The sequence below is a fragment of the Coenobita brevimanus genome, chromosome 98, assembly GCF_032717465.1.
Source record: "Coenobita brevimanus isolate Jiangsu-jjx chromosome 98, ASM3271746v2, whole genome shotgun sequence".
Lineage (NCBI taxonomy): Eukaryota > Metazoa > Arthropoda > Malacostraca > Decapoda > Coenobitidae > Coenobita > Coenobita brevimanus.
Window position 1 is genome coordinate 36,451,646 of NC_137051.1, and position 22,281 is coordinate 36,473,926.

At 41.8% G+C, this 22,281-nt stretch overlaps 1 protein-coding gene across 1 annotated transcript in view; it reads left to right on the plus strand.

Annotated features, from left to right (window-relative positions):
- The window catches only part of LOC145414033 (uncharacterized), a 113,383-nt gene that overhangs the window by 58,527 nt on the left and 32,575 nt on the right, over nucleotides 1-22,281 (plus strand). Inside the window, exon 4 of the mRNA XM_080283599.1 lies at nucleotides 4,780-4,922. Coding sequence (XP_080139725.1) covers nucleotides 4,780-4,922 — 143 coding nt within the window. The remainder of the gene's footprint in view (nucleotides 1-4,779; nucleotides 4,923-22,281) is intronic.

The window sequence follows — 22,281 nt, forward strand, 5'->3', positions numbered from 1 at the left end:
CGGTTAAGGAAGCTCTCTAACACCGTTTCCTAAGCGATTTATTCTGCTTATGATACGTTACTGTACTCCTCTGTACTCTTTATTTTAATCTAGCCATACTCTATATAATAAGGGTACAAATGGATATTAGTCATCCGGATTCAAAAATAAATCGCTAAGGAAAAGATGCCGGGGAGCTTCCTTGACAAGAATCCGGGTCTAGAAGGGTATGTGACAAGTAAGAGGGTGGGGGGGGGGGACGGAGAAGGACGCCGAGGATGAGGTGGATGGATGGGGTGGAGAGGTATATAAGTGACAGTGGTGGGAGATGGAGGAAGGACCACCTGATTACAGAAGACAGGGAGGCGTGGAGGCTTTACGTGTGGGGTCACCTGGTTGGTAATTAAAGTGACTACACACAGGTTGACAGAGAACGCTATTTCTTCCCTCGTAAAACCTGATAATATTTCGGTACCAGTATGAAAAAAAAAAAATACAATACAAACTCTAACGTACAAAATATAATATTTAACACAAAGGGTTCTAAATGATACCAAAAATATGAGGAATTGTTAAGGGAATCCGGGAAATTATTTACAGCGAGAAAAATATTTATTGCACGTACTTTTCAACATAAGAACAGGGATATACATAAGCCCTTGGTAAATGAGAGAGAGAGAGAGAGAGAGAGAGAGAGACTAAAATTGTTTGGTTAATGATTGCAATATGGTATAATTCTCTCTCTCATTCCATAACAAATGTCCCCCTTTGATATACATAGGGTGAAAATGAATCGTAAGTGCTGAATCGCGAATGTGTGTGTGTGTGTGTGTGTGTGTGTGTGTGTGTGTGTGTGTGTGTGTGTGTGTGTGTGTGTGTGTGTGTGTGTGTGTGTGTGTGTGTGTGTGTGTGTGTGTGTGTGTGTGTTTTATCTAGTGGACTGTGTATGTCGAATAGGCCTAATTACAAGCCAAATATCGTGTGTGTGTGTGTGTGTGTGTGTGTGTGTGTGTGTGTGTGTGTGTGTGTGTGTGTGTGATTCAGTGAACTATGTATGTCGCACAGACCTAATTATAAGCCAAACATCATACACAATCACAAACTTTCTACCTCTGACAAAAATATTCGTGAAATATCTGAAAAAGGTGACACATACTGTACCCACTGGCTTTATATTCTGTAATCACGCTGAAATGTGGTTATAAGTTGTCCAGATTTAGGTATGGTACAAATATCGCTTTCAGTTGGCTACATATAAACCTGGTACAGCATCAGTGTGTAGACGAGATGTAGGGAGGTGTAGGGGAGGTGTAGAATATGGTACACTTGACAACCTTGGCGTAATTGTTTGTTGGCGGCACTGACATGAATGAATGGAGGTGTCAAAGGCAAGTTGAATGGCCAGGTGACTGTGAGGCGTGAACGCTGGATATTGTAGCTACACCTCCACTTCACACACACACACACACACACACACACACACACACACACACACACACAGTCCCAGGTGTGTCCCCAACTGTACACACTTCAAAAATATACGCTTCATGGGTACATAAGAGATCTATAATATCTACAACACCTAGAATTCATGGCTTTCGTAAATTATAGACCCATAAAACGTAATATATAACACTGATTTAAGTCAGACGCAAACACACCCCACCTGAAGACGCTAATTCCATCTTAATCCTTCTTCAAGACACCTAAGTTTCTGGCCAGAGCGACGGTAATGCTGACTCATACATCTTCCTTCTCCAGCTCCTCCTCCTCCTCCTCCTCCTCCTCCTCCTCCTCCTCCTCCGCCTCCTCCTCCTCCTCCTCCTCCTCCTCCTCCTCCTCCTCCTCCTCCGCCTCCTCCTCTCCCCTGGTATTTATATTTCTAATCCTCCTCCTTACACTGTAATTCTCCCTGAATGATGGTAATTCTTCATCATGGCTCCTTTTTTCTGTTTTAATTCAAGGTTGAACCAGTTAGGTCGAACTGGGTTAATAATAATAATAATAATAATAATCATCATCATAATAATAATCATAATAATAATAATAATAATAGTAGTAGTAGCAGTAACAGTAGTAGTAGTAGTAATAGTAGTATAAAAACTACGATGATAATAATGTTAATAATAATAATAATAATAATAATAATAATAATAATAATAATAATAATAATATTAATAATACAGCCCACCAGTAGCGTAGGGATCAGAGGCTATGCTACTCAGTCTGTGAACAATAAACCCCAACTAACTCAGATATTTCAACACTCATAGGCCTCATCTTGCTGGAACGCCAGTGGAAGAAGCCGGGTTCGATTCTCCTGCCGGTCAGACTGGTGGACTCAGTCTGTTTTCCCCTAGTCCTTGTCCACCTACTAGATGTAATCTGGTAAATTACCAATATGCTGGGAATCGAACCAGGGACTCTCAGATGAGAGCCAGGCAGCATACCACTACACCACGACTCATCCTCTTGATGCCCACAGTGGGGGCGGAGGGACGTTGGTTACAAGATTGTGACAACGTGAGTTAACTTTTACCTGGTCGTGGTGTAGTGGTATGCTGCCTGGCTCTCATCTGAGAGTCCCTGGTTCGATTCCCAGCATATTGGTAATTTACCAGATGATTTTTCCTGTGTACAGTACAGGTTTCTCCCTTCTTACTAGATGTAAACCGACAACTGCGGCTCGTGTTCTGGGGGATGATAAGGTCTCAGCAGAAATGGACTGACTGACATTTTTCAAGCATAAGACATCATTTATTATCATTATTATTATTATTATTATTATTATCATCATTATTATTATTATTATTATTATTATTTGTGTATTCTGGGGACTTTCTTCGGGCTGTATTTTGACGACTTGGTGCTGATCGCGAAGAACGGGAAGGTATCAAAGGAAAAATTTCGCAAGTAGAGAGACGGAATGGGGTACAAGGTTTTGAGATTAAGGCGGATAAAATAACAGTGATGATACCTAGGGCTGGTGGCGGCACTGTCAAAGCAGGAGTGTGACCATGTGCTGTTTGTCGCAAGGGTGTGGAAAGTAAGTCCATCTTGGTCAGTGTCTGTGATAAGTCGATGCCAAAGATATGTCGTGGTATTAGATGTAGGACGCGAAATATTGCTGATGTGTGTGTGTGTGTGTGTGTGTGTGTGTGTGTGTGTGTGTGTGTGTGTGTGTGTGTGTGTGTGTGTGTGTGTGTGTGTGTGTGTGTGTGTGATGTGTAAAGGAGCGTATGTTGAGCAGAGAGGCATGACAAGATTAACCTTGCTGGAGAGTCTCTTAGGTGTGTGGAGAAGTTTTGTTATCTCGGAGACATGATATGATGGAGGTGGGGTTGAAGCTAGCTCGGTGGCAAGGGTAAAGAGTGGTTGGAGGAAGTTCAGGGAGTTGCTGCCTCTCCTGACAATGAAAGGGCTCTCCCTCCATGCTAAAGAGTCCTTGAATTTAGTGTGTTAGGAGTGTAGTGCTGCACGGTAGTGAGACTTGAGCAGTGAAGGAGGAGGATGTTCGTAGGCTCAAACATACAGGGATGAGAATGATCAGACTGGCTGTAGTGCGTCCTAGAATGACAGGGCTGGGGGAGGGGTTAGGACTGTGAATGAGGAGTTGTGAGGAAGGAGGGGACTTGAATGTATTAATGTTGTGATGAGAAGGGGTAGACTAAGATGATTTAGACATGTTGAGATGATGAGTGCGGAGGGTGAGAGGTGTGGACACTGAGGGCTCGGTTGCGAGAGACATATCGGAAAGGACTTGGGAAGAGGTCATAGAATGTGTCCTCAGTAATAAGGAACGTAATAGAGAGGGTGATAAAGATCGAGCAGTGTGGACAGCATCTTTTTGGTGATCAGAGCCTACGCAAGCATGTTGGTGCCTCAAAAAAAAAAAAAAAAAAAAAAAAAAAAAAAATAGAGGGGGTTAGATGTACCCTTACGTAACTCCACTGCAATCCATCCTCCACAAAAAAATATAATATAAAAATCGTCTTATGGCACCCAGTTTAATACGAAAAATAGTTCAAAGAAATGAAGCAGCTAGTGACCTTCGTGCTGTCGATAGGTAGAACTCTAACTTTTCTTCTTCTTCTTCATCATCATCATCATCATCATCATCATCATCATCATCATCTTCTTCTTCTTCTTCTTCTTGTGCAGGGCTTTCAAGGGCAGGATGTCAGGCTAAAATCAAAGTAGGGAGGGATATACAGTCGGGGCAAATAGTTATAAAACGGAGACACAGTCGAAATAAAAGTTCTGTCCCAAGAGTCAGTGGTAGTGGTGAAATGTAACTTTAATCACCACTGACTCCCCAACACAGCTTCTGACTCCTACTGTACTTCCTCCACCACAGACTCTCCAACATGCCTTTTGATCCTGACTGTATAACAAATTCCAGTCCGGTATATGGAGGTCTGTAAGTTCGAATCGTAATGAGGGCTGTTCGAATCATAATGAGGGCTGTTCGAATCATAATGAGGGCTGTTCGAATCATAATGAGGGCAGTTCGAATCATAATAAGGGCTGTTCGAATCACAAGGAGGGCTGTTCGAATCATAGAGCTATTCGAATCATGCCCGTTCGAATCAGGAGGGCTGTTCGAATTATGAGGGCTGTTCGAATCACAACGAGGGCTATTCGAATCACAATGAGGGCTGTTCGAATCACAAGGAGGGCTGTTGGAACAATAAAGAAGGCTGTTGGTTCGAAGCATATGGAGGGCTGTCAGTTCGATTGTAAAGAGGGTTGTAAGTTCGATTCCAGTCAACTAATTCCCTTCTCCCTATCGCCCTGCAGAGCCTTCAAGGGCGGGATGGCGTGCGTGGACCGGTACACCAGGCAGTGCATGTCCAAGGTGGAGCGGGAGAGCCTAGAGACGCACCTCAAGGGGGCACGGTCCACCTTGGCCTTCCTCTGTGATGACCCCATCTTCCAAAAAGGTAGGTCATAACTGGTCCAGTCATACCTCTCTCTACTCGTCCTTTGTCTTTCTTGTAATACTCTCTACACCTTTTCTTTGTCATTCCTGTAATTCCTCTTATGCTACATCCATAAGTGCAACGAGAGGGGGTTATGTTTCCGGTTTGGTCTGTCTATCTGTCTGTCTTCCTGTATGTCTGTTAGAATCCTTCTGTATGTCTCTTGAAAATATTGGAAAAAATAATAATATTGGAGTGGATTGCACCAAAGTTGATCTAGGGTCATCAAAGGAGCAAGTGATTAATTTTTATCAGAAAAAGTTTGCAGGTACTGGGTTAAGAGCTATGCCAAAATTTTTATTCTGTTTTAGCCAAATATGGTGAAGGGTTGAGAGACAGGAAAAAGTGAATTTATTCACTTTTAAAAACAATACTATTGCCCAATGATAGTGGCCACAGGTCGAGGTCAAATATTCGGCATTTAACTCAAATAACCTGCTTCATTTTGGATCAGGCTTTTTTTAATGCAGGGAAGAAGGAACCAAAGGCCAGAAGCCTGCAAGACTGATCCCTCCGAGGAAAATAAAAAAAGATAACAGAGCTAAATTCAAGATCCTCTCATCCGGTGGAAGGATTTAAAGTTAAACAAGTATTAAATAATTACATTTTCAGAACAATAGGTCAAAGGTCATGGCCAAAGGATGTGGCCACCTTTAACATCTTTTTTTATCCGATTTGAATCAAACTTGGTGAACGGGCTCACGGTTAGATAAGGATGAATGAATTCGATTTTGAAAGCAGTCAGAAGGGCACAGAACAAGGTGAAAATTTCTATCTTATAATCCTTCCTCACGATTAGTGGACACCGATCATGTTCGTGCACGCTGTTCATCCCCTTTGAAATACAAGCACGAATCATGTTATAATCAGCAGATCAGAGGCGGGAAAAGGGCTTCAGTTCAACACGTCTTCGTAAATATTTTCCAACATTTTCTAGTTAACATGTCCCAAAACCACAAGTGCCCAATAATCGTGTGGACGGACATTTAGATCGACTGTACGGCGCGGATATGACATTCTCTAAGTGCTAATTTTGTTCCTGTCTGCTTTTATTCTCTGTCGTGCTGTCGTTCTTCTTAGCTGTTTCTCTTATGGCTATCCTGTGTTCCTCCTGTCTAGTCCCTGTCTTCGGCTCATTTTTTTGTCACCTCTCTCTGTCGTCCCTTCTTTGTTGCTCCTTATTTTACTCTTCACTTTCTTCTGTCGCTTCATCTCTGTTGCTCCCACTCTGTCACTTTACCTCCACCTTCCTGTAATAACTCTGTGTACCACAAAGGCAGAGCAGGTCAGGCCATTTGTCTTTGTAGCAGCAAGACTGTTGTAACAGCACTGCGGTTTTCGTGTCTCAGAATTTAGCATAGAAATGTTATAATTATTGTCTCTTGCAAAATCCGCTTCTAAGAAATTAAAAATGCTATGCCGACTCCACGCATTCTTTACCCCATCGCAGATAATTTGTACAAGGATTTTATTCGCCCCCGTGTGGAGTACTGTTCGCATGTGTGGGGGACTATCCACATACAGCTCTTCTAAACAGGTTGAAGTAAACGCCTTTTCGTCTCTTCACTTCCCCTCTTCTCAGTGACTCTCTTCAGTTTCCCTCTCATCGCCACAGTGGTGCACCTTTCTCTCTCCACCGTCTCTATTTTAACGGCCTCTGCTTTACTTAATTGTCTGCTTGAATCCCTCCTTCATTATGGCGGACACGTAGCATCTGTTTGGCAATGCACACTCGCCCTTTTCTATCCAGCTCTTTAATGTTAAAATTATACAAGTATTCTCAGTTCTTAATAAACGCAAAAGGCCAGCATCTGAGCTATTAGAACTGTCTTTCTCAATATTTCCTTCTGTTTATGACCTCCATTCTTCTAAACGCAATGTATTTACACATCTTGAAATAAGTGGATCCTGAATGTTATTTTGTCGTTTTTCTTGGCATGAACAACTCTGTGGACTTTTCGCCTTTGTTTCTTCATTGTAAAAAAAAATATGGCAAGGTGCTTCAAGGGTTGTGGGTGACTCTGAGATGACCCAGGACAAGGGGTGAAGCTCTGTCAAAGGGTGTCTGATAGGCAAGAACAATAGAGTGGATCCTGACTGAGATATCTGCTAGATTTCTATAGATTTCTGCCTGTCCTCTCCCTGACGTTTGGAAAAGCCCCCGTGAGCTACTGTGGCCAGAGAATATTAGTAATTTCAATGGACTGTGCAATGTGTGCTGGGTAATTTATAGCAGTTCTCCCTCCCTCTGTACTCCTCAAGGGTGGGACCTTTCATAGCTGCATCACTAAATAAGGAGAAAATACGTGAATAGCCACAGACAGTGCTATGTGTTAAGGAAGATGCATATTATTTTTCATCTGGGAGTTTAGTGTGAGAAATCCATTATATCCATTCCCCTGAGGGAAACAGACACACATACTGGCAGGGGAAGAGAAGATGGAGAGGGGAGGGAATTATAACCAGGGAGGGATGGGGTGGTAGCTGACATAAGGACAAACAAAGGACAAAAAGGGAGAGGGAGAGGGAGACCGAGGATGAGGTGGAGGGATGGAGTTTAGAGGAATATGATGGAGGAGGAAGTGAGCTGGGGGGAGGGCAGTCAAATGGTGGGTGAAAGAGTGACTTGGAGGCGTTTTGTCTGCGGCCACCCTTTGCGGGCGTCGGGCTATAGATAGACAGATAGATAAACAGTCGTATGGAATGGCTGGATCGTGCAAGGTTTATTTCTCTCGTCACACAAAAAGTTTCACCTTCCTTCCATTTCATCGTTTCCATTAAAATTTTCTATGTTAACCTCCTGACCTCAAAATAATCCAGGAATTATGCCAGTCAAACAATAAAGTCAATAAGGTCTAACTACTGACACGTGTACCGAGCCTTTCACTTCAACATCCTGTCACTCTGATCGTCACAGAAGCATTTTCATCTAATAAGCTTCGTTCTCCTTTAAAAATGTAACCAAACCAGAAACGACTCTACATTCTGGGGAGGCTTTTGGCGGCGTGAAATTCAAGCTCCGATAAATACACACCAAAGCCATCACATAAACACAATGGCATCACATTATCTGCTGCAGTTTTCATAATGTTCGTGTTAATTCACCTCTTATACGAAGGTACAAATCGTAAATGGGTCTTAGTTCCGGTTCTCCAGGTGTGTTTAATTAGATGAGAGTGGCTCGCGTTCTCTAAGTAAAAATCTCCATCGCCATCTCAAGACGCGAGGTAATTCTTGTACTCTAGCTAAGGAGGCTGGTGGGATTTCTTAAAAGCATCTGTGTAATCTCCCGGGCCCAAGGGATTAATCTTCTCATTTCCAAATTGCTTCATCACCTTCATGTTTCACCCCCCCTTCTTTAGCTTTCCATCCTTCTTTAGCTTCCCATTCTTTAGCTTTCCATCCTTCTTCCGTTTCCCCTCCTTCCTCTTTTGTTTATCACTTTCATGTTTTCTATCCATTATTAGCTTCCTATTTTTTTCCCTCTTGCTTTTAACGCCTATTCTTTCCGTCCATCTGTGTGATCACGTTCCTTTTTTCTTTCTCTTTACTCTGATATGTGTTCGAGTCTAGACACAACCAGGAGAGTTCGTTCCTTAAAGCGGTCCTTCCCCGTCCCCCCAACATCACCATCATCCTCACCACCACCTCTCTCTCTCTCTCTCTCTCTCTCTCTCTCTCTACCTGACCTACCAACTCCACACAACTCGACAGCTAACACGACTAACTTTCCTACCACAGCAGTGCATCTAGAAGGGCGATCATTGTGGAGTGAAACACAACTTGATTACTGACATGTTTGGTGTGTGTGGCAGCTGTGGCGATGGCAGAATGGTCACGGAGGGGGAAAATTGGAAGTCATAGCTATTGTTTAACATTCTTTGGCTTCTATGACCCACTCTCAGCTTAGCAAAATCGTCTGGCGTTTGCTGTCTCACTCATGAAAATATTTAGAGTGCTTTATCAAACACTCTCAGTCTTCTTCTTACCGCTACTTTGACAGAAACCAAAGCCAAGACCAAGGCCTGAGTTGACACCAATCAAATCCACTCTTTTATACCCGTACTTTGATGGCCGGTCCCTCATTCCTCTTACTGCTCGTTACTTTCCCTCATTAACCTCCCTACAAGATCACTTTTCACACCACATAACCCGTCCACTGTCCAGCTGGTGACGTGGTGTGAAGTGACAGATGGGATGAAGGGGGTACACTTTCCAAGGCAGTTGGAATCCTTATGAGGCGGCTGGAGCTAATTCAATCATATAATACCACTGGGGACTCAGGCAAGTAACCTACCCTTCCTCTGAACCACGAAAAGCCTAGTATCTCGTCCCCATACCTCGCTAGGAGAAATAGGGAGTGACTGATCATGTTCCACCCATAGCCACTACACAACATAAACTGCTGAGGTATCATGCTTCGCTCACCCTCAATCTTACTCCTGTCCTCTCGCAATATTGTCCATGCTTCATTAATTGTTCCCTAGTGCTGGAACAAATATACTCCCATCCATCATTTTACTCACATACGTTAATATTTCCTTCTACAAGTGACGGTAATCGACGCACAGTCCTTACTATTACAATTTCTTTCCGGTTATCCTCTGTGTTCCCGTCTTTATTACAATACTGACTTACTAATAATGTGCAGTAATTCACTATTCCTTTACATCTGTCATTTTAATTCCTTTTTGTTTTATCCAAGAAGATTGCTTCCTCGTCTCTTTCAAGCACCATCAATCTCTTGCCTATGTTTAAGTACAAATTTAGCTTTCCCCGCACACTTACTGACGTCCTTCAACCTCCGTCTCTTCGCCGCACTGTTGTATCTTTATCTCTTTTCTATCGCTACTTCAATGGTCACTATTCCTCTGAACTGTCTGCATGCATTCCTCCTCCTCTACGATGGGCGCGTAGCACCCGTCTAGCAGCAAACTCTCATCCTTTTTCTGTCCAACTCTCTAATGCAAGAGTTAACCGTTACTCCCAGTCCTTCATTTATGCAACGGGTCAACTCTGGAACTGTCTCCCTCTGTCTGTATTCCCTGCTTCCTACGATCTCTAGTCTTTCAAACGCAGTGTGTCCAGGCATCTCGAAATGATCGGATCTTGAATTCGGCTCTCTCTTGTATTTTGTTTTTTCTTGCATGGAACAATAATTGCGGGCTCCTTGCCTCTGGTTCCTTCTTCCTCGCATAAAAAAAAAATAAAATAAATAAAAACTCCTGTACTAGAACACGCTCCTCATCTGCTATCATCACTGCATCCCCCGCGAAGAGAAACACACACAGCTTCCTCTCGTTGCCTCCTTGCTTTTTATTCACTTTCCTCTCACGCGTTCTCGCTCTCACTTCTTTCAGTACACACACACACACACACACACACACACACACACACACACACACACACACACACACACACACACACACACACGCTGCCTCCTTGCTTTACATTTACCTTCCTCTCACGTGTTCTCGCTCTCATCTCTTTCAGTACACACACACACACACACACACACACACACACACACACACACACACACACACACACACACACACTCAAGGCAGCATTACACAGTCATGTTTTACCTCGAATATGACGCTCGGCACACCATCCACTTTCATAATTACTCTTACTCCATCATGCATAGTTGGGATAAACATGAGTAATCTCACTCTTCACATCTTCCACAAAACACACCTTATCCAGATCCATTATACTACCCAGAACTCTTTATCCACTTCCAAAAACTTCCAAGAACATTAATTTCTTTCATAAACTTCAGAATAAGACGTATCAACAACAAAGGGACATGTTTTTAATTCCAACTTACAGAGATCATTTGCCACACAAACACCAGCATTTAGGGCTTAAGTACTGGACTGTAGGTAGTGTCAAGCTGATATTGTGGACACTTTAAAACAAACAGACAAACCAGGAGATGCTGACACCAACCCTACCCAGTGCTAAAGTGGTTAAGTGATCTGAAGTGGTTAAGTGATCTAAGTAGCTTGTTTATGTACTCTGCTTTGTACACGGAATTTAGGTCAGGATTACACACTAGAATAGGTGTGTTCTTGTTTCATAATTACACACGTGTTTGCAAAGCCAGGGCAGGTGTTATGTCTTCATTGATGAGTGTGTGTGTGTGTGTGTGTGTGTGTGTGTGTGTGTGTGTGTGTGTGTGTGTGTGTGTGTGTGTGTGTGTGTGTGTGTGTGTGTGTGTGTGTGTGTGTGTGTACATCTTTCTATCTATCTACACTTCTTACGCAAGGAAGAAGGAACCAAAGGCCAGAAGCCTTCAAAATTGAACCCTCCAAGAATAAAACAAAAACAAGGTAACAGAGAGCCAAATTCAAGATCTGTTCATTTCGAGATGCCTGGACACACAGCATCTGAAAGACTGGAAGTCATAAGCAATAAGAAATATAGGAGGAAGACAGTTCTAGAGCTGACCTGTTGCAATGATGAAGGACTGGGAGTAACGGTTAGCTCTTGCATTAGACAGCTGGACTGAAAACGGATGAGAGTTTGTTGACTGACGGATACTACGCGCCCGCCGCAGTGGCGAAGGAATGCAAGCAGACAGATCAGAGGAGCAGTGACCATTGGAGTAGCGACAGAGAAGAGATAAAGATGCAACAGTGCAGCGAAGAGACAGAGGTTGAAGGGAGCCAGTAAGTGGAGGAGAGTTAATGAGGCAAAAAGCCTTTGACCCCACCTTGCTGAGAAGAGCTGTATGTGGGGAGCCTTCCTACACGTGCGAGTTGTACTCTACACAGTTAAAACCCGTGTATAAAGTCAACAACTGTGCAGGGGTAAGAAGGAACTAAGTCTATCTATATCTATTTACCTATCTTTCTATCTATCTATCTATCTGTCTATATATATATCGATCTATAAATATATATACAGTACGTGTGTGTGTATAAGGTATGTATATATGTACGTGTGTATGATCTACCTATAAACATATATACAGTACGTGTGTGTGTATAAGGTATATATATATATATATATATATATATATATATATATATATATATATATATATATATATATATATATATATATATATATATATATATATATATAGATATATATATCTATGTATGTATGCGTGCGTGTGTCCGTGCGAGCCAGCAGATAACACCCTCAGCTTCACTACCTGCTACCCAGACACATGCACGCGTCGTTGATTGTCTCCAGGCTACCCCCAGTCTTGAAGTACGTTTTTATGAAGAATTTTGTACTGTAGTGAGGCGCAAACACGCCACACAAACAACAACACGCTAGACAAACAACAAACACGCCAGACAAACAACAAACACGCTAGACAAACAACAAACACGCCAGACAAACAACAAACATGCCTGACAAACAACAAACACGCCTGACAAACAACAAACACGCCAGACAAACAACAAACATGCCTGACAAACAACAAACACGCCAGACAAACAACAAACATGCCTGACAAACAACAAACATGCCTGACAAACAACAAACATGCCTGACAAACAACAAACACGCCAGACAAACAACAAACACGCCTGACACAACAAACATGCCTGACAAACAACAAACATGCCTGACAAACAACAAACATGCCTGACAAACAACAAACATGCCTGACAAACAACAAACTTGCCTGACACAACAAACACGCCTGACAAACAAACACGCCAAACATCAAACATGCCAAACAAGAAACACGCCAAACAAACAACAAACATGCCAGACAAACAACAAAAACGCCAAACAAACAACAAACACACCAGACAAACAACAAACATACCAGACAAACAACAAACATGCCACACAAACAACAAACATGCCACACAAACAACAAACATGCCACACAAACAACAAACATGCCACACAAACAACAAACATGCCACACAAACAACAAACATGCCACACAAACAACAAACATGCCACACAAACAACAAACACGCCAGACAAACAACAACCATGCCAGACAAACAACAAACACGCCAGACAAACAACAAACACGCCACACAAACAACAAACACGCCACACAAACAACAAACATGCCACACAAACAACAAACACGCCAGACAAACAACAAACACGCCACACAAACAACAAACACGCCACACAAACAACAAACATACCAGACAAACAACAAACATGCCACACAAACAACAAACACGCCAAACAACAAACACGCCAGACAAGCAACAAACATGCCAGACAAACAATAAACAAGCCAGACAAACAACAAACACGCCAGACAAACAACAAACACGCCAGACAAACAACAAACACGCCAGACAAACAACAAACACGCCAGACAAACAACAAACACGCCAGACAAACAACAAACATGCCTTATTGCAGTACTCGTACCAAGAATCGACTTTTTTTTCTTTTTGTTTTTTTTAATAGCACACGCACCACGCACTCATAAATATCCACACACACACACACACACACACACACACACACACACACACACACACACACACACACACACAGATTTAATAAAGTCACCCTAGTAGATATATTTTTGCCAGAAGCGACTGGGCTCGAAGCTGAGGCTGCATGAAATTAAATAAACCTTACAAATGAGGTGAGTCTCCTTGGTTACTAGTCAAATTAACCCTCCAACATGTTTACACTTTGCCACCAACCAAGCTAGAAGGGGTTAGGGAACTCAGGTAAGTTAGAAGAAAAAAGTTGTAAAAAATTCAGTCTTTCAGTAAGATTTCAGTGGAGAGTCAACTGAGGTGGATAATAGATTTCGTGGCATACTGGAGAGGATGGAGAACGAGAGACTGACGAGGAGAGCGTATGTGAGGGGAAGGGGGAGCGGGAGGGTGAGGCCGAGGATGAGACAGGGATGGAATGGAAAGGTATATAAGAGAGAGGGGTTGTGTGCTGGGAGCAGGGAAGAAATGGTAGGGGACAGGACGACATGGAGGCGATTTATTTGTGGCCACCCCTAACGGGATTTAGGCGTCTGGCAAAAGAGAGAAAAAAGAGAAAGAATGTGATATATGCTAGTATGTTTTTCGGGAGGGTAAGGATGCCAGTTATTAATATAAGTGTGTGTGTGTGTGTGTGTGTGTGTGTGTGTGTGTGTGTGTGTGTGTGTGTGTGAGAGAGAGAGAGAGAGAGAGAGAGAGAGAGAGAGAGAGAGTAAAAGGGAAGAGACAAAAATGGGAACATGAGAAACGGAGGAGTGACAAAATGGACAAAGCTAGTGGGAGAGAGAGAGAATGAAGGTGAGACGAGGGAGAGCTGGGATGGGGAAAAGGATGGCGAAACAGAAAGAAGGGGGAAAGCAATACAGCCTGACAAAAGACGAGGAACACCGAGAAACAGAAATACAGTGAGTAAAAAATGCAGGGAATGAGAAAGAAGCAGGAAGAACGAAGAAGTGATAAAAATACGAAGCGACAGAGACCAGGGGGTAAACAGACGCACGGAACGACACAAAAAATAAGTGTGTGTGTGAGAGATTACCTTTACTGCGAACGACAGGTAGTATATGAGACGATTCCCGGCTGAAATAAGTGTTGCTGGAAGGTGGGTGGCAGTGTTGGGTGACCCTCTGCCGGTACGTCGCTGGCAGAGTTCTTGTTGGCCACTTTGTAACACTCCCACCTCACGTACACATTACCTGGGGTAGGAGCACATCTGCTTTAATAATAATAATAATAATAACAATAATAATAATAATAATAATAATAATAATAATAATAGTAATAGATGACCAGCCACTTCCCCAGATGATACTGCCTGATAATAAACTAATAAAATGTAGTTCTTCAATTAAGCCAGCGGTCAACATTCTCCTTAAGAGCACTGATACACAACCAAGTCCCGCTGAGACAGAAGTGACATGCAGACAGAAGGAAGAACCCAGGGCTTAGGATTGATGCCTGTCGACTGTGCGATGGGAAATGGAAGGCAGATAAGGGACATGGAAGACAGATAAGGTACAAGGAAGGCAGATAAGGCACATGGAAGGCAGATAGGAGATATGGAAGGCAGATAATCAACTTCTGCTAAGGTCCAATGTTTGCCTTAAATACGACACACAAGAATCAGATTTACTGTACACTCGGGTCTGCAACTGTATGGGTGATCAAGGACGAGGAGGAAAACGAACTTTGCCGAAGAGTCTGACCGATCCGAGAGCTAACTTTAGGTTTGTTTCAACGATGGCTTTGCTACCACGGTGGGAACAGACCGCCGAGTTTTTTCTTCTTTCGTGTATCGTAAAGTAGCTGATATCGTACCACGGAGCGCCTTCACGTGGCCACTTCGCTGCCCAGTTATATATCCCTCAACTCCTTATCCAGAGAAAGAAAAATTGTGGATTGATGGGAAAGAACAGCCTGCAGTCCACCGAGTTCACGTACACAGGAGCCTGGGACTAGAAAAACAGGGTCGCTTATCACAATTATCCACGTAATCTCCAGAGGATTTTATTTGTACGAGTATACAGAGACGCCGACCTACGAGGGGGAATTACATGAACTTTCCAATAATCCCTTCACTGCAAAAATCTTCCCAAGTTGAAAGAAATCGTCTGGAGGCAGCGAGTATTGGTCCTTATGATACTGAAGGACTTAGGGTGAGAATCCACTAGGGCACAGAGGCATCACGTTTAGGGATGATTGACAAGCTGTTTGGTTCAGATTCCAGTGCGTTATCAGTCACACCACCCGCCGTGTGTGTGTGTGTGTGTGTGTGTGTGTGTGTGTGTGTGTGTGTGATAGAAAGAGGAGAGTTATTGCTGTTATCTAAGTACACACACACACACACACACACACACACACACACACACACACACACACACACACACACACAACGTCCCCTCCCAGTCCAGTCCACACATTAACTATCGAGACAGTAAAACGGAGAGCACAGAATCACTAATTCAGGGGCCTGTCGTGGACCCCCCTTGGGCGATGAGACCCATTTGTCGATTTCCAGTGATAGGGGCTGGGGTACAAAGACTAGGGTACAACTGAGAGAGAGAGAGAGAGAGAGAGAGAGAGAGAGAGAGAGAGAGAGAGAGAGAGAGAGAGGAAACTCCAAGGGCATGTTCGAGATTTTTTCGGCCGTGGTTTTCTGTTCTATTTTTATTTTTGTATCTGTGTGTGTGTGTGTGTGTGTGTGTGTGTGTGTGTGTGTGTGTGTGTGTGTGTGTGTGTGTGTGTGAGAGAGAGAGAGAGAGAGAGAGAGAGAGAGCAGGATAATCTTGAGATGAGCTTGGTATTTTACTGCTGCAATTTCTCACTCTATTTTTTCTGCCTTGGTCAATCTGCCTTTCTGACTGTGGCTCCATGTCTCTGTCCGTCTGTCTTCCTTCTCTGCCTGGCTTTATCCGTGCTCTGTCAGCCTCTGTTTCTTTTTTCTCCTCTTTTCTGTCTTTATCACTGTTCTGTCAGCCCCTGTCTTGTCTCACTGTCTTTGTCTGTCCTTGGTCTATCCGTCTCTCTTTACTGGCTTTCTTTACTTCTGATTCATTTTTTTCGTCTATGCTTTATTGCCACTCGTACGCTTTAGTATTTTTTCTTAGTTCCTCTTATTAAGCGATTTATGTGGCAAACTGCACTGAATTTCAAACAACCGCGAACAATGCATAATAAAAACAAACAGCATAATAAAGACGAACAGCATAGTAAAGACAAACAGCATAATAAAGACAAACACAGCATAATAGACAAACACAGCATAATAATGACAAACAGCATAATAAAGACAAACACAGCATAATAAAGACAAACAGCATAATAAAGACAAACAGCATAATAAAGACAAACAGCATAATAAAGACAAACAGCATAATAAAGACAAACAGCATAATAAAGACAAACAGCATAATAAAGACAAACAGTATAATAAAGACGAACAGCATAATAAAGACAAACAGCATAATAAAGACAAACAGCATAATAAAGACGAACAGCATAATAAAGACAAACAGCATAATAAAGACAAACAGCATAATAAAGACAAACACAGCATAATAAAGACAAACAGCATAATAAAGACGAACAGCATAATAGACAAACAGCATAATAAAGACAAACACAGCATAATAAAGACCAACAGACCAACACAGCATAATAAAGACCAACAGACCAACACAGCATAATAAAGACCAACAGACCAACACAGCATAATAAAGACAAACAGACCAACACAGCATAATAAAGACAAACAGACCAACACAGCATAATAAGGACAAACAGACCAACACAGCATAATAAAGACAAACAGACCAACACAGCATAATAAGGACAACAGCATAAGGAACACAAAAAAAAAGTACAACGAAGAAAGACAATTACAGGATCAAATTTATTAATACAATATACTGACTCATAAAATCGTGATAAATTATGCCGACTCATAAATACACTCCCTATTCGGCTTTTTTTTTTTTTTTTTTTTTTTTTTCCACAGCGACAGAAGCGGTCATAGAAAGAACATGGCTGGCAGGTATGGAGCGTATATTCATCTGTATTAGATTATTGTGTTCTGAAAATACGAGTGAGTGGTACTGTAAATTAATCACACACACACACACACACACACACACACACACACACACACACACACTAATAAAGTCACAGCCATTTATTAAAGTTTGCGTAAGTCAATGTGCCACATTATTAAAAAGAAAATATTATACGCTTGGATGATGAAGCATTAACTAATCTACTTACGCTGGTAACTTCAATAATTTCCAGCACGATCACTGGAACTCAATAGTTTATCTCTGGAATTCCACATTATAGAGAAATTTACCATAAGAATCACGTTACAGCGGCTACAATACACCCACACTCACAGGTAGAGGGTAACTGCGTGGTAAGTCTCTCACATTACGCAACACTATATATGCATCCTGGCCACGTAAGCATTTTCACCTTCACGGAACCTCATATCGACATTGATAATTTTCGTAATATCAGCATAAATCACAGTAAAAATTGAATATATATTGTGTAAAAATAGCTTTGACGTAGAATATCAATAATGTTATCCTTCGACTCAGCTGTAAATTTGGAAACACCAAAATTTTCAAATGCGTTGAAAAGATAGACGGTCTCTGATTTTGTACTTGCTTTATTTACGACTTTTGAAGCATAACATCATCCAATAAGTACTTCATATTATCTCAAAGCTATTTTTCACACGATATTTTTCTAGTTTTAAACACGATCTGTACAAAGATGACGAAAATTAACCAATGTGGATATTTTGAATTTACCTGCTGCCCAAAATTCTCAAGTGGACCATTGCGCAATACACTATAGTTACAAAATTTATTCCGGTTTCTATTCCTGAAAAAATTGTGTTATTCTTCACTTCTGGGCTTCAACCATCAATATTTTTGTGTAATATATGGGCTTCTACGCATCAGCATTGTTTATGTAGGGTTGCCATACGTAGACTCATATAAACACACACCCATCCACACACGAAACCAACAAAAACACGGCTCTCTCTCTCTCTCTCTCAAGCTATAACTACGACACACACACACACACACACACACACACACACACACCAAGTTTCCCTGGGACGCAAGCATAACAATAAAGGTAAGCACAAAATTTTACAACCCACTCTCCAATTGGCCCCCTCCTCCTCCTCCTCAAAAAAAAAAAAAAAAAAAAAAAAACTCAGTAAAGACGCTCCCGCCTTTGTACAAACACTAATTAAGAATACTTAAGAATATTTACGCAGCATTCTAATTAAATCTCTCTCTCTCTCTCTCTCTCTCTCTCTCCTGACTGCGAAATGGCTGGCAATACCGGGAAGGAGTGGAGAGCGAGGTTGTGTAGGGTGAAGGATATTGTTTACAAGATGATGGTAATGAGAGAGAGAGAGAGAGAGAGAGAGAGAGAGTGTGCCCACCATTTTTTGTCTAGGTCGGGTAAGGACTAAGAGTAGGCCTACTTGAGGCTTCAGGCTAGTTGCTGCTCAGAGGCCTTTTTACCTACCTACCTACCTACCTGCCTACCTACCTACCTGCCTACCTACCTACCTGCCTACCTACCTACCTACCTACCTACCTACATTCATACATACATACACTCATATATACGTACATTAATAAGCTACTGTCATATGTCACAATGTCAAAATATAAAAAAGATCTATTTACTAATAATGATAATAAAGTCTAATTTTGCCCATATTCTCACCCTCCTTTCCCATAGGAAGGGTCCTGGGGATTCACCTTTACTACCCTACATGTAAATCCTCCACTACTCCAGGTAAATGTTCTAAAATTGCCTGCAACTACCGACCTACAACTCCCACCTTCACAGGGTGTACTTTCCCCGTCGCTCTCCACACCCCACTGGCCACTACAGCATCCCAGCCCATTCTGCTCACTCCTCTACAGTTACACTCGCCCCACACAGCGCCAAGGGCCATGAATCAATACATCTTCGTTGCCTCTTGACCTTTACGGCCAAGAAACGTCATACCTAAGCTGTATTAATTCATCTGTGGCTTGTCAGAAGAAAAATATTACCTTTCCGTACCCAAATTCCGTGCCTCTCCATCCCTCCATCTCATCCTCGGCCTCCCTCTCCCTCTCCCCCCCTCCACTTAACTAGCATACTCCCTCCTCGTCAGCCTCTCGCTCTCCATCCTCTCCACACGGCCAAACCACCTCAGTGTATTTCTCCTAACGCTTCCTATCACATCCACATCCACACCACAGCGCTGCTTCACTTCCTCATTTGTCAGTCTGTCTCTCCATGTAACTCCACAGGCTCCTCTGAGATAATAACAAACTAATCGTGACGATGGTAATGATAATGGTAACAACTACAGTAACAACAATAATAAGTATAAGAATAACAATAATAATAGTAGTGATAAGAAGAAGAAGAAGAAGAAGAAGAAAGAAGAAAAAAGAATATTAAAAAGAAAAGAAAAAAGAATCTTAAAAAGAAAAAGAAAGAAGAAAGAAGAAGAAAAATTAGAAAGAAAAAGAAAAAGAAAGAAGAGGAAGAAGAAGAAAAAAGAAATTAAAAAGAAGAAAGAAAAAGAGCAGTAAAAATATCACTCTTCTGGACTTCCGTTTTCAAGAAGCGCCAGTTCATCCAAAATACTCCCCTGCCCCCCTCCCCCCAAGCCTAGAATCGAACCCCCGTCCTTTCAGACACCAGGAACCGTCTCTAACCACTTGGCCACCTCCATTACGTAATAAAAAAAAATCTCTTCTGTCGCCTCTCCGGGATTCGAATCGATACCCCGTGGACATGACCTTAATCTCGGCCGGAAGGATTAATGGAGGGAGATTAATTGAATGTGGTGAATGTGGTGCATGTGGTGGTGATGAATGTGGTGGTGGTGAACGTGGTGGTGATGAATGTGTTGGTGTTGGTGTTGGTGGTGGTGGTGAATGTGGTAGTGATGAATGTGGTAGTGGTGAATGTGGTAGTGATGAATGTGGTGGTGGTGAATGTGGTAGTGGTGAATGTGGTGGTGATGAACGTGGTGGTGGTGAATGTGATAGTGGTGAATGTGGTGGTGGTGAATGTGGTAGTGATGAATGTGGTAGTGATGAATGTGGTGGTGATGAACGTGGTGGTGGAGAATGTGGTAGTGGTGAATGTGGTAGTGACGAATGTGGTGGTGATGAATGTGGTAGATTTTAGGATATGATGTCAATTAAGCAACAGAGAAAGAGAGGCAACCCTAACAACTTTTTCTAAGTGATTTATTTTCTTTATTGCACCTTATTATCCCCTTTAGTGTTGCATAAATCCTTCCAAAATCGTCATTCTCTGCATAAATAACCTGCAGAAGGATATTAATCAGTCATATCCCAAACTAAGTCGCTAAGGAAGAGGTGTTAGGGAGCTTTCTTACCTTGCGGGAATGGTGGCTAAGTTAAGACTGTAACCGGAAGTGACATACAACCTCCCTAACACATCTTCCTCAGCGATTTATTTTTGGATATGGCTGGTTACTATCCTTTTGTACGTTATTTATGCAGAGTATGGAGTTAGTGGAAGGATTTATGTAGCACGGAACCGGACAGCAAGGTGAAACAAGCAAAATAAATCGCTTAGGAAAAGGCGTTAGGGGAGCTTACTGAACCGAAGATAACACGTGCCTTGAGCTGAATGAAACCGTCTTATAGAAAACCTTAGACCTCGGGGGAAGACATTGATTTTATTCTAGGTAATGCCAGACGATTTAACTCGCCACTGGATCAACCCTTCCACAGATCTGAGGATTAATCATAACAATATATTTACTTTTTTTATGAGCAAACGATGAACAGAGGAAGGAAAATAAAATAAAATAAAACAATAAAATAAAATAGAAATAAAATAAAATAGAATGAAAATAAAATAAAATGAAATGAAAATAAAATCAAATAAATCCATACACCACATTACAGGTATCCTCTGCCAATTAGACATTATCAGATCCTACAGGTAACATGCCAGGTACGACTGTCAATAAGATCAAGTGGTAATCATGTGAAAAATTTTAAAAAGCCATGATTATAAATGCTGAAAATAGCGAAGTCAAATCGGATGTGTATGAAAGAAAATCTGTCATATATATTTTTTTTTACATTACTTCACTACATATTACCTTTTCATTTGTTCTTTTTTATGATTAGTTCACTGGGCTTGTCACTCGTCCTTTGCTAAGTAACGCTACCCTTTTCACTCTAACTTGGCCCAAAATTGCCATCTCTCCCTCTTCAGTGATGTTGTAAAAACGTATTAGCTCTAGAATATGGCGCTAGTCACGAAGAAGTGCTAAGAAAAGAAAGTAGAACTAGAGTATTGTACTTTTCTGCCACTGAACAACTTAAAATAGGCTACAAATGGGCGAAAATCTAGGCCAAGTTGGAGCAAAAGGGGTATAGGTAGAAGTATAGATTAATATTTGCTGGCACACCAATTCTAATGCCTGTCACTTATTTTTTTTTAATCCATACTTAAAACTGACAAGAAGTTATATCCCTTTCACTCTAACCTGGCCTAAAATTCCCATCTTATCTTATATGCTGAGCTATAACAAGAGGTAAACACTAGAATATGTTGCTAGTCACAAAGAAGTGCTATGTCAAGGATGTAGAGCCATAGCATTGTCTTTTTCTCCCACTGAGGACCGTGAAATAAGCTGCAAAAGGGTAAAGCTCTGGGCCAAGTTAAGGTGAAAGACTTATCGTAACCAATATAAATAAATGGGTAGGCACAGTGGACTTGGAGCGAAAGTTGAAAGGAAAGTTTTTAAAATATCTAAGCGTTTGCAAAGTGCAGTTGTTGCAGCTGTAAAAATG